General features: G+C 31.9%; 1 protein-coding gene across 3 annotated transcripts in view; it reads left to right on the top strand.

Moving 5' to 3' along the window:
• Positions 1 to 243: 243 nt before the first annotated feature.
• LOC134708257 (retinoic acid receptor RXR-like) overlaps positions 244 to 14551 on the top strand; it is a 52710-nt gene continuing 38402 nt past the window's right edge. The window contains exon 1 of one of the 3 annotated variants that reach the window (XM_063568651.1): positions 244 to 367. In XM_063568651.1, coding sequence (XP_063424721.1) covers positions 280 to 367 — 88 coding nt within the window. In that variant the 5' untranslated portion in view covers positions 244 to 279. The remainder of the gene's footprint in view (positions 368 to 14551) is intronic. The other 2 variants (XM_063568652.1, XM_063568654.1) reach the window with 2 other exon arrangements.

Raw genomic sequence — 14551 nt, forward strand, 5'->3', positions numbered from 1 at the left:
TTTTGCGCTTCTTACCTATTAAGAATGCATGTTTTATTTCTAATCAAACAGAAACAAAGTATTAAAATGTCAACATTTATTTTTTTCTTCTCTTATTCTAATTTTTTGCTGTGATCGAAATAGAAAACAGCAAGATTCGACTTTATACAGTACTTGTACTGTGTGACCTCGAGTCAAAGCTAACCAATGAAAACATCAAGATATGTTTCTTAACTGTTTTTTTTCTTCTGTCTATTCGGAGAATTTTCGGATGATAGTTAATACTTGAGTAGTTATTTTATGAAACCGCAAAATAATATGGTGGCGAATTTTAAATCAACCGAGACTGAAAGTAGTTTGTATGGGTTATATATCCCCTCGATCACAGGTCAGTATCATCATTGTTTATACATATATATATATATTTCTTGTACAGATACACCCTGCTATTGTAGATGCCACCAGATGTCACCGAATGGCATATTGAAATCAATTAAGTTTTTACTTTTATTCAATTTACAAAGTAAGAAACAATTTAAAATTGTGTGCAATCTCAACCAGATATTCATAAATAAACTTTAAATTATTAGAAAAATAAAAATCCCCGACGAGTTCAAATGCAATAATATATATGTTATTTTGTTGATATTACGTAGGTTATGTGCCTAAATAAAGCAAGAAAAACTCGTTAATCATTTGACCCTTAAAAAATTTCATTGTATAAAATAGAAGATGTTGTATGATTGCCAATGAGACAACTACCCACAAAAGACCAAAATGACACAAACATTAACAACTATAGGTCACCATACGGCCTATATTGTGTATGATTCACATGTAAACATTGTTTTCAATTTAATGTTCATAAACTTAAACTGTAGTTTTGACAATTCCAAAAATATTATAGTGGGTACATGGGATGTTCAAATGTGATCTCAATAACATTGTAACTTGAGCTTTACCTGTGTAAACTGTAATAAAAATTCACCAATGTCTACATCTAATTATAAGATAAAACTATTGATAATAATAATAATTATATTAAAAATAAAAATGTTTGACTCACTCTTAGGTTGAGTTGTTGTCTCTTTGACACGTTATCCATTTCCATTCCTAATCTTAATATTTGTTTAATTGAAACGGGTAATAATGATAACGAATGGAACCTAATAAACTAATATATATGAACCTATATATTGTCTTTTAAAACATGAATTTCACATAGATCTATGCTGGTATTTAATTATTATTTAAAATGTTGTAAAAAGTTTCACTAAAGGGTTCATTGGACCTAAATGCTCCCCATCTTTGTACTTTATTGGGCCTTTTATTTGTTATAGCGCTTTGTTTTGAGGACGAAACGCGCGTCTGGTGCATTCAATTTCCAGCCTCGTAATGTTGGTTGCAAGGGATTCATTGCCTCCCTTTTTGCACAAATACTGCAACCACATTTTTTTTAATTTTTTTTTTATTAATTTATTTATTTATTTATTTATTTATTTATTTATTTATTTATTTATTTATTTATTTATTTATTTATTTATTTATTTATTTATTTATTTATTTATTTATTTATTTATTTATTTATTTATTTAAATATTCAAAGTTGATTTCTCTTGCTTATGAATCTTATATAATTGATTTAATTTTTGTTCAAGATTTATTTATAAAGTCAACAATTTTAAGGTGATCTCCAACATATATTATTGGTTATAAGATATTTTCCTCAAATAATTTAAATTCTTATTTATTTATTTATGTTTTTTATTTTATTTTTTTTCATACAACAATCATGATAATAATGGTATAATTTCATATAGCACACATACAAAATTCTGGTGGAATAATTCAAAATTTAAAATTTCAATTGAAAAAAAATGACTCCCTCATTACATGATTCCAATATGCTTGATATGATTGTCGCATCAAATCTAAAAATAGAAAATGCTTACAGATAACGAGCTCACTGAAATTTATCTAAAAATATATCTCGGTTAAGAGCAAGCTGATTGAATAAAGAACCGCATCACTTGTAGAAGTCATGTCGGAAGTACGTGTTTTTATTGCACATTACAGCCTCAAAAATTAGAGAAACATTATGAAACTTGATATTTCCGTAATTTTTAAATAGGCGTTTAAAAAAAAAATCATAATTAAAAATCACGTAATGAAATAAAGTGCCAAAATTGTAGAAGAATGACCTTTCATTTGGGTTAAATCTTATTGATATAAATCACTTATAGGAGTACTTTAACTTTGTAATATAATCAATCCAAAAAGATGTTAGTTAGTGCAATATCTGTCTAAAAAGAAACCAGAGTTTGATAGTATGATGTATAGGAGAAATTAAGATATTAAATTTTATAGAAACCGCTGACGAAAAAGTTTGAGATAGTACTAATTTTATACACATTCTATGTTACATTGATGCTATTTATTCCGATTCTATTAAACAGGGTTTGAAAACGGAATACTATTAAGCTCTACGCGGAGCTTATCAAATTCTTTTTGGGTGCATTGCAATTTGTTTGTCAACTTATGTTTTGCCTATTTTTAAAATGTGTCAGTTTTGGTTTTACTAACTTTTTGGATTGTCTCAACTAAGCTCAGGTTTTCGTGGTTCAGTCTATGTATATCGTAGGTTTTCTCAAATATGCTCCACGGATTGATTGGCTGGGGTATAGAATTATCATCATCGATTGGCTGGCGTATAGAATTATCATCATCCATTATCTTTTCGCGTTGTGACTGTAAAACTAGACAAAGTGATGCGTCTGTTTAGCTAGGCGGGCTGTATAAATACGCTGACATGTACGGTCGGAATGGGGTCAGAAAAGTAAATAAGTGTCTGGTTTTTGTCAGTCACTTAGTATCTGCCTCGAGGGGAGTAAAAGGGGGTTGGTATCTGCACGGGAGAACGCGTAATAATATTGCTATTTCACGATGAACGACAATTAAAAATGTCTTGCACATTGAACTTTTAACCGATTTCACGAAACACGATGAATAACGAACCTATTTCACGGCTGCACATGAAATAAAAATGGTAAAACACGTTGCACGAAAATAAACTTTTCCCAGTCCACCCTCTGCAACAGTTGTTTCAGCTGATTGTTAAGGTTTAAGTCAGAACGTGTCTTGGTTTCTATCATCGTTTGACTCAGTTATGTCTTTATGACTTATAATATAAATGTGGGTTTGAGCAGCTGTGTCGTAGTGTTTATTATGAGTTGTCATAGTTGTGTTTAAGTGTCTATTATGTCTTGTAACCCCATTATTCCTATGTGTTGACTCATAAGCTGTGTCTAAGACCCCGTTTACACTCGCAACGAAATTGAATCGATCTTTATTTGAATCGATCTTGAAAAGACCATTTCGCGTTTACATTCCACAAGCAAGATCGATCGAGATCGATCTTATTTAATCCAGTCCGTTTACACTACAACATAAAAAGAACCGGACTGACCTTTATTTTCTTATCTAAATATAACATTCACCTGAAAAAAGATCGATCGCGATCGATATAAGCGTTTACACTTAAAAAAAAAGATCGATTCAAATAAAATCGATCTTTTTAAATTCACATATCGAGGTGGACTTTTTAAGTTCGATTGAAGATCGATCTTACCCGTTTACACTGGACCAAAGATCGATCTTTTGTCAGTGTAAACGGGGTTTTAATGTCTAGCTTTTGTTGATATGGTTGTTTGTAAGTGGATATTATGGGTTGAATCCGTTGTATCTTAGTGTTTATCTGTATGGATTAACTGAATGAGACTCAAAGATATTAGGCTAATATATATTTTTGCCGCTGGACGTGCTTTTAATTTTACAAAGGAATCGTCTGTACGACGAGCAGCTGAAATTTAAGCTTAATAAGGGTTCTCCATCTGTGTGTTATTAACCCATGTCTCCTGTTTTTTGCTTGAATGATGAGTTGATTGATCCAACTGTATATAAAAAATGAAGATGTGGTATGATTGCCAATAAGACAACTGTCCACAAGAGACCAAAATGACACAGACATTAACAATATTTCGCTTGTTGTCTCAGACTTATTGAAGTCTTGTTCCATAATATCAATTTTCTGTGAAATTAGATGCTGAATATTTGACTGTAATAATGATTTTAAAGCAACTAGTATTCAAACAAACTAACATCCGTTGCTTGAAATTTTGAAGACAAAATATGTGTGACAATTGCTGGATGTTTCCTTCAGGAGAAAGTCGGCTTTACTATTGGAACCAAATGCATTTATTCTTGCCTGTTATTTCCTTTATTCGTATCAAACAGACTTCATACAGGAACTTCACAAGAAAAACGAAAAAAAACGTTAGCAAAAATCATATTCCTCTCTTTTGATATCACCGAATGAGGCTCGTTCCAGTAAAAAGAAATCTTCTGCAATTAGCAACACGACGAATGACTCAATTGAGCATAACCTGATAATCTTTTCATGGTACCTGTGTTCACTTGTCGTCTAAAATGAAAATGATCTTGTTAGTGTTAGACATGAGACTTATGCAGGTCTGTTTCGGAGTGATTCCTAACCACAATATATTCCATATTTTGATTTCAGCAGCAATAACAAGACTTGTATCACTATCTAGGGCACCAAAGTCCACTCCTTGCTTTTATGGGATTCGTTGTCCTCATCCTTGTGTGTTATGCGAAGATATTGTGGAATTTCGTTGGCTTTTATAATGTAGCTATATGGTGGGTTTTTTTTCTTTCTTTCTTTGACATAATGTTTTTATGGTCCCAATTTGTTCCCCCTTTTTAAACAAACTATGAATATACGTGTGTACAGTACCAAATTCGCAGTAGATGGCTATGTTTTTATTTATTTAAATCGGTTCACTTAACTACCTGTTTGTGTAAAAATTGCGTACAATCCAACACATATGTGAATATATGAACTAAATGAAGCTTTCAAAACCATTGATGAACCATGCTAAATAATTTCACACCTAAAAATAGAAAAATGAATTAGATTTTATAGCAATAAGTTTTATGCAATATTTTTTACGACGTGTATACAACAGCTTGTTTATATTGCATAAAAATTATATATCTTTTATTTGTTAATGCGGAAATTCAAATAATTTGTTAGTACTTAATAAATATTTGTCATATTTCATAAAATATATTGTATAACCGAGATCTATCATACAGTTTATAAGCCCGTGTATAATTAAAGATAAGATAAGAAAAAGTAAGAACCTTTATTAATAATTCTATTCTGCAAACTTTACAAAACAAGTTATAAAGAGATTTGACCACTACCCTCATCGATCTTGATAACTATATCATTAACGGGAAGCTTCATACAAAAATTTATGATAAACTGAGAGATGATTTTTCATTTCCTATCGTTAATTATCCATTTTTAGATGGTGACGTTCAATTGTCACCATCTTATGGTGTTAATATATCTCAACTTCTACGATTCGCTCGTGTATGTAACAACGTACTGTAGTAGATTTTAGCGAGTGAAATTTATGTGTTTGGCTAGAGGTATAGGGGGAGGGTTAGGCTCTCATAAACATGTTTAACCCCGCCGCAATTTTGCGCCTGTCCCAAGTTGGCAGCCGATGGCCTTTGTTAGTCTTGTATGATTTTTAATTTTAGTTTCTAGTGTATAATTCGGAGTTTAGTATGACGTCCATTATTACAGTACTAGTATACATATTTCTTAAGGGATCATCTATCCATACCCGTACGAAAAATCGTGATTTTTTTTCGTACGGGTATGGATAATAAACCCCATATTGACAGAAACAAGTACCTGTGGAAACGACACCTATGTACCGGAATGTAAGTGTTTTAGGTTATGCAAACGTCTTTTCAAATTACGAGAGGTTTAGTTGAAATGAACAAAATATCCGATGAATATTTTCTTTAGAAACACACGTTCAAAACATTTATATATTAAAAGTACGAATGTTTGTTCTTATAAATTATGCGCGAGTGCTGTTTTTTAGACTATTTGTGTTCCAGTTTTTTGTAATTTTGTGTGGTTTTTTTACTAGTGTCGTCGAAGGTGGAAGAATGTCTAGAAATCGCTCGACTCTATCCGTCCGTCCGAAGGAACACTTTCTTGTCTTCTATGAAAGGTACTGATGTACTAATTGGTCTGACGCTCGATAAAGATGATTTGTAGCGAGATGTTTTACATCTATTGTGTAGTCACTTCCTATTTGTTGATGGTTTGAAATTTTACAGCACTAGTTGTACAAGAAAAATTTCGTCACAGTTTTTTTGGCTTTTATGAAAGGGAATGATTTGATATTTGGTCTGCAGCTTTGACAATGTGCATAAGACATTTGTAGTGAGTAATCTTTTTCGACATCAGCCGTATAACCAATTCCTGTTCGCCAATAGTTTGAAATTTTCAACAGTCATTGGAAAATCTTCGTCACACTTTTCTTGACTCCTATTGAAGTTATGATCTGAAAGTGACCAGTCTTGCTTCTATATACATGATCATACATGTTATCTCATTCATTTGTATGCTGCGACACAGTTTCAGACCCAGTATTTGTCTAGTTTACATCCGGGTCTTTCGGATAAAATTGAGATGGAACATATAAAGGGATTAATCAAAACTTAAATGCTTTTATGTGTTTTGTGTATATCTTGATAGTTGTGTTATGACTTAGTTTATTTTACATTCGTGTGTGTGTGTGTGAATTTATATTCTTTCCGATTAATTGTGTGCTGGAATTGTACACTGCCTGTATATGGACGTTTCTTTCTGGTTTATCTTTTGTCGGGTTTTTAAAAGAGAGGCAAAAAATACCAGAAGTATAGTCAGACTCGTTAGTAGAAAACAAATTGAACAAAAAACAGTAGGTCCTGGCTCTGCAATACATAGAATTGAATTTCTCGTCAAAGAGATTTGTCTTATCATATGATATTTTTCAGCATTGTGAAATCAGGACTTTAGCTATTAACCTAATATGGTGATATATTCTTATATGGATGTATTTTATTTGTTATTAATGCTGCAGTTTAAAAGGACAATGACACGAATAAATACATAAACAAATAACACCTTTTCTTTTGACGTACTGTTGCATGCAAACACATTAACACATATAAAACAGAAGATGTGGTATGATTGCCAATGAGACAACTCTCCACAAGAGACCAAAATGACAAAGAAATTAACAACTATAGGTCATCGCATAGTCAGCTGTAAAAGGCCCCCGAAATGACAATGTAAAACAATTCAAACGAAAAAACTAACTACCTTATTTATATAAAAAAAATGAACATGTCTGTATTTTAAAATATTTTTTTTAAATTGTAATTTTTTGTTACCTTTAATTTTTTTCTGTAATTTAACTCTTTCTTTTTATACCTATGGGTTGAGTGATTATAATAAAGTTAATATATTGTTTCCAAAAGCTACATTCGCCGCGGTGCTCTCTTTGTAACAAGCTCGTCATGAGGACAGGAGGCCAGGACAAAACAAAGACTTGAAAATTTAAAACTGCTGCTTTTCCATTAGGAACAAACACTGGTGGGCTGAGTCAGAATATCTTGACGTGTTCGGAAATTTACAGACTTTTGTTTATTTTTGCGAACTACTTGTATATAAAAACAAAAGGTTGTAGCACGTTAAAATCCGAATCAGCTTTTCTGTAATTCCAACAGATTTTTTTTATATAAGATTGTGTTTATTAACAAGTAATTTGTGTGTTATTGAATTGGGTGGCAAATATTATTACACATTTACCTTAACCTTTGTTAGTCATTTCAATGTCATTTACAACGAAATGTCATTTCCTATACCATCTTCACGCCTCAACATGAGATTTTAATAATTTTATAATTATCACATTAGCTTAAATAATTTCATGACATATATCATTGTATGGCTATATTTGGTAAAATAGATAACGGTTTTGACGTAGTTCTTACTACTAAAACCTCAAACTGTTTTATACACTCAACTGAATTATATTGTGATTACCCTTAACATGAATGTTTTTCATCGTCACGTCTTCAAAGAAAATATTCCAGTCTTGAAAAGTCCTGACAGAAAATATCAAATTCAATTCACCAGTTGTTTAATTGCACGAGAGAGGGACGAGATGAGCAGTGTATATGGTATGTAGTATTTTTGTCTTGTTCTATTACTTGGAGATATTTTTAAAGTCCATGTATGTACGATGTTAATGTTCCTTCCAGTCGCAATTTATTTGTATCCACCTGCCCACTTTTTGGTCCTTTTTGAATGTTTTCTGTCCTTCTATAGTTATAATGGTTCACAAGTTTGATCTATTCCTTTAATGATTATCGGTTTGTAATTATCCTGTTTTTTCTGTGCCTTTTTTATCAATGTTCTTCAGTGTTTGACTACGATCATGGTTATATGCTTGTAATGTCAGCGGTCTTTAATTTTTGACTCCGGTCATGAATATATGCTCGTTAAGGCAGCGGTATCCAATGTTCGACTACGGTCATGAGTCTGTATGTGCCTAGATGATCAGCGATATATAATGTTTGGCTACAAGATTGGTTTGGCTACGGACATGAATATATGCTTGTTGAAGCAGTGGTCTCCAATGTTAGACTACGGTCATGAGTCTGGCTGTACCTAGATGATCAGCAGTCTCTAATGTTCGACTATGGTCATGATTTTGTCTGCACCTATATAATCAGCGGTCACGAATGTTTGACTACGGTCAAGATTGTGGCTGTGCCTAGATGATCAGCGGTCTTTAATGTTTGACTACGCTCATGATTTTGTCTGCACCTATATAATCAGCGGTCACGAATGTTTGACTACGGTCAAGATTGTGGCTGTGCCTAGATGATCAGCGGTCTTTAATGTTTGACTACGCTCATGATTTTGTCTGCACCTATATAATCAGCGGTCACGAATGTTTGACTTTGGTCATGATTTTGTCTGCACCTATATAATCAGCGGTCACGAATGTTTGACTACGGTCAAGATTGTGGCTGTGCCTAGATGATCAGTGGTCTTTAATGTTCGACTATGGTCATGATTTTGTTTGTGCCTATATGATCAGCGATCTCTAGTGTTTGACTACAGTAATGATTTTGTCTCTGCCTATATGATCTATGGTCTAGTTTGTCTCTGTCTATATGATCTATGGTCTAGTTTGTCTCTGCCTATATGATCTATGGTCTAGTTTGTCTCTGCCTATATGATCTATGGTCTAGTTTGTCTCTGCCTATATGATCTATGGTCTAGTTTGTCTCTGCCTATATGATTTATGGTCTAGTTTGTCTCTGTCTATATGATCTATGGTCTAGTTTGTCTCTGCCTATATGATCTATGGTCTAGTTTGTCTCTGCCTATATAATCTATGGTCTAGTTTGTCTCTGTCTATATAATCTATGGTCTAGTTTGTCTCTGTCTATATAATCTACGGTCTAGTTTGTCTCTGCCTAGAAGATCTACGAAAATGTTTTTGTCTGTGTCTTTATGATCATCTAGTAGTTTCTAATGGTTGACTATGGTTATAATTTTGTTTGGATGTATGATCAATGTCCTAGTATAGTTTTTTTTATTTGTAATCATAATTGTGCTTTGTCCTCGTATGATTTGTTAATTGTAATCAAGATTTGGGTTTCTTTATAAAAGTAGCGCTTTGTTGTGGTTCTCAATTCTACAGGCATAATTTGCTGTTGGGGATAATACGTTTATTTCATGGTTTTGTTTCTTTTTACATCTCATAATTTCCAACAGTTGTACATGTTTTTATTATAACAATATTTTTTTTATGTTTGCTTAGTGTGTGTTATGTAATTCTTCAGATAGTAAACGGACTTGTTTAAGATTTTTCTATTTTTAGACAATAAATATATATCAAAGCATACTTTGAGTATGAAGATATATTTTACGTTAATCTTCAACTGGAAATCAATGACATAGTTCTCTTGGTTCTTGCTTTTGGCTTTCTGACATCATCGTCTTCAAGTTTCACCTATATATTTTCAATTACGAGTATGTGTCAGAAGTAAGTTCTTAAACATTTAAATGCTTAGCATGTAACCACATTATATGCAAATTGCCTGAAAGCGCTCAAAACGCTCAAAATGCTTTTGATTGCCCCCTCCCTTTTTCCAAATTAAAAACTCAACCCCAGCAAGTTCATTTGTATTTATCAACAATGAAATGTGTAACATTTGAAATAAAAGCAGGTGAAAAAACTAGTCATGTTTCTGTTTTGCTTGACATTAATTCAGTTGTTACGCTTCTTCGTCAATGAACATAAAAATGTAATCACTTCTAAACGCATCCATCCATGTACCCGGAGGTAATCCTCTTTTGCATACCGTATTGTACTTGTTGTTCGCCGTTTATTTCATATGCAACAGGTTGCAGTGATATTTCTTTAATATATGATTTTACAGATGAATTACTATTCGTCTGTCATTACTTTAAAGTTTTTTTTCCTTTCTTAAAAGTTCTTAAATCAGTCATCCGTTAACAAGGAATACATTAGTACAATTACACTAGTTTTGTTCATTTCTCGCTGACAATTTCTTAACCCTTATTGAATATGTGAATATTATTCGGCTATTATAAATTTCTTCTCTTTTCACAAACTGCTACATTAGTTGATCAATTTGAGACAGCATTCGAATATTTGAAGTAAAAACACAAATAATTAGTAGTGGTTTGTAGATCATCAAAGGCTTGCAAAGTGTGCTTTTGAAATGTTAAATGACGCATTGTATTTTATGTACTTTGAAAATTGTATACGATATGATCATGTATCTCCCAAACATATTTCCCCAAAAAACTAACTTCACATCTTACAGATTTATTTTTGAAATAATGTAATTCAATTGCTTTAAAACAGAGATCACTGTTGTAATAAAACAAATCAAACTTCGAAATTTGCTTTAATGAGTTCTTATGCTCCATTTTCTATATAACAGTGATAACTTATTTACATAAAAACAAAAATAACTTCCCTCTCACTTTTTTTAAATTTTATTTCAATTGCTATATAACATGGATAAGTTTATGTTATTAAATTGAAACTAACTTCCCAAAGCGCTTATTTTCTATTAAAAGAGAACATTATATAGATTAGACCGTTGATTTTCCCGTTTGAATGGTTTTACACTAGTAATTTTGGGGCCCTTTATAGCTTGTTGTTCGGTGTGAGCCAAGGCTCCGTTTTGAAGGCCGTACCTTGACATATAATGGTTTACTTTTATAAATTGTTATTTGGATGGAGAGTTGTCTCATTGGCACTCATTCCATATCTTCCTATATCTAATCACAATGGCTATAGCACAGGTAACACTTTTGGACCTAAAACAGTCTAACTTTCCAGCTTGGCTTTCGTTTCTCTGGATATTGAATATGTCAGATGGTAAACGATAGGGGATCACAACTGTACTTAAAACCGGCTAAACTTTTCAGCCTTATTTTTTTTCTATATGGAAGTTGAATACGTCAATTGGTAAACAATAGGAACCATAGCTACATACTTCGTTGTCGGGATTTTGTTTCTATAGAAGTTGAATACGTTAATACGTAAACGGTAGAGATCATAGTCCTTTAAATAAAACCGACTAAACTTCCCTGCCTTTTTTTAATTTTTTTTTGGAAGTTGAATAAGTTAGTTGGTAAACCATAAGGTCATAGCCGTATGCTCTAAACAAGCTAGCCTTCCCTAAGCTGGCTTCTTATTTTTTAAAGTTGAATACGTTAGTTGGTAAACCATAAAGGTCGTAGCCGTATAATTAAAACAAGCTAAACCTCCCTATTCCTGGCTTTTGTTTCTGTGGAAGTTTAATACGTCAATTGATATACGACAGAGATCATAACTTTGTTAATCTTGTATGATTTTTGTTTTAGTTTCATGTGTATAATTCGGAGTTTGGTATGACGTCCATTGTCACTGAACCAGTGTACTTATTTGTTTGGGGGCCATCTGAAAGACTCCTCCGGGTGCGGGAGTTTATCGCTGCGTTGAAGACCCATTGGTGGCCTTCTGCTGTTGTCTGCTCTATGGTCGGGTTGTTGTCTCTTTGACACATTCCTCATTTCCATTCTCAATTTGATTAAAACACACTCAACTTCGAATCTTTTGTTTCTTTGGGTTACTGACTCATTAACGTTTACCCAATCTCGTTTAATTAAGTCATAGAAATGAAAAGAATTGATGTATAAATCTCGTCGATATAAGGTCTCGAAGTTAAGAGACATACTAGTAGTAGGATCGGATACCAACAGAGAAACTCGATGGTTCCAAACTGTGTTGGTGTCATCATGGTCATGTGTCCAAACAAATAGAACTCACAAAAAAATCGATACCTCCATAACATTTTAATTTTTGTACTAATAATTGGTATACCTTAAATATTCATATTTGTGACAGTTATTATTAAGTTTAGGATGTCTGCACCCAGGTGCACCATTAGTTTAGATGTAACACGTTGAGTTGTACTTAAAGAATATTTAATTAAAAATATGCAAATTTAAAGATTTTAATATGATAAAACCAGGAATTACAAAGCGACAGATATTTCTTATGGATATTGAGAAACTCATGTTGCCTTATTTATAAAACAATATTTGCTTTTGCATACATTACAATACGTCACGTGTATTCAAAAAAAAAAGCTTGTATCAAGTGTTAAACAAATTTCTAAATACTTTTGAATTGTATTTGATATTACTTTTTCGTCTTAGCTCGTTCCCTCCCTCGCTCTTTCTTTAAAAGTATGTTTAACACATGATACAATTTAAAAAAAAGCCTAGATTTAAAAACTAATACAAATTGACTAACATTTAAACTGTTTGAAACGTGGTCTTTAATATAATGTTTAACCGCATTATCTAATATAAGCAATAAAGGCAGTGTTCAAAGAAAACAGATTCGATATTTATTCATTTTATTTCTATTTTTATTATTTGTTTTAGATTGATTTGTTTTTTTGGTATGTGTGTTCTTTTTTTATTGGCATTTGTCTGTTTATATGACACACATTTTGCAATTGTGTGAATAAACTTACATAATTACATTTTAAAAGTTAAAAGTTTTTATTTGATTCCAGTAATAATAATGTAAAGATGTTAAAGATTATTATTACTCAGTGATATTGTTTGCCTTAAATTAATGGAGAATAAAGGCTTTTTCCCCCGGAGAAGAATCCCAATTTGAAAAAAAGGCTTAAAATTATTCCCAAAAAGACAAATGTTTTCCCAAACAGTGCAGTCTCAGTAGTAATTTTGCATGAATACAAACTGATAAACACTAGCTTATACATTTTTCATGCCTAAAATTACTATATGTATTGATTTGAGGGTCTATCACTGACAAAAAGGAGTCCTATTGTAAAGCAGGGTTTAACTCTTTAAAGGGGGTCTGTAAATTGAAGCTTCAGTCACATTCATGGTTTAATCTTAATTTCCCAATTTGATGAAAATTACCAGCACATTTTCCCAATAAAAAAGGTAGAGGTATAGTTTTGAAAAAAGCCAACAATATCACTTACTGGAATCCAATAAAAACCTTATCACGTTTCAAAGTTAATGATGGGATATCCAAATAACTTTGGTTTCGCGGGTCAAATATTATAGATAGTTGTGATTCTTAAATTTGTAGTATTAAATATCTTGCAGCAATGTAGGCACAGGCGTTTGGCAAGAGGACACTTTTTCCTAAACTTTTTTTTATTCTTTTAATTTCTTTTTAAGTTCATATTCTGTGTTTATATTTTAAGGTATTTTCAATTATTCAATGTGTTTTCTTGCTCGGTAGATCATAAATTTGTACCCTCTTTTATTATTGTCTCCATAATAATATTGCGTCAATTTTTTAAATCGTTCGGAATGTCATGATATACACATTTCATGTATGCAATTATCACATGGATGACTCCTTAAGCATGATAACTTATTGTCCTAATATGACGTTGAAACTACTAAACCAATTTCAACCAAAGTAAGGGTTTATGATTTTTAGTGCATGTAGTATAAAGTTTGTCAGTTAACACATAAAGTCGTCATTGCTAAAATATAACATACTGGTAACCTCCAGTCCTTTAGTTATCTTATATCTCAAAAACAACAATTGAGAACATTTGAGCAAACACGCTCAAAATGTCAACATCAACCTACTTCCTGATTCCATAATTAGATCATTCATGAAAGATTTTTTTGTCTTTAAAAGATGTTTTATACATCAATTTTCAAGTTGTTGTCAATCATCTTGAATACTTTAATAGAAATGTAGACAGCGTAAATGACAAAAAATATCAACAATACCAGATATCAAGTCGGAAAACATTGGGAGGAGTTATTGCCCTTAAATTACGAATTTCAGTACTTTAACTTATTTAAGTATTCTTGTCTGTTATCAAATAAAGGCAACAGTAGTATACCGCTGTTCAAAACTCTTTAATCTATCATGGACAATAAACAAAATCGGGGTAACAAACACACACATACACAGACTAAGCATAAGACAAAATCCCGATGAGAATAACAAATATAACAAAAACGATGATAGATAGTTAGGAACTGTAAACAGACAAATAATTAGGAATAAAAAATCTAAGAAATGAC

This window comes from Mytilus trossulus, chromosome 2 (genome assembly GCF_036588685.1).
Source record: "Mytilus trossulus isolate FHL-02 chromosome 2, PNRI_Mtr1.1.1.hap1, whole genome shotgun sequence".
Lineage (NCBI taxonomy): Eukaryota > Metazoa > Mollusca > Bivalvia > Mytilida > Mytilidae > Mytilus > Mytilus trossulus.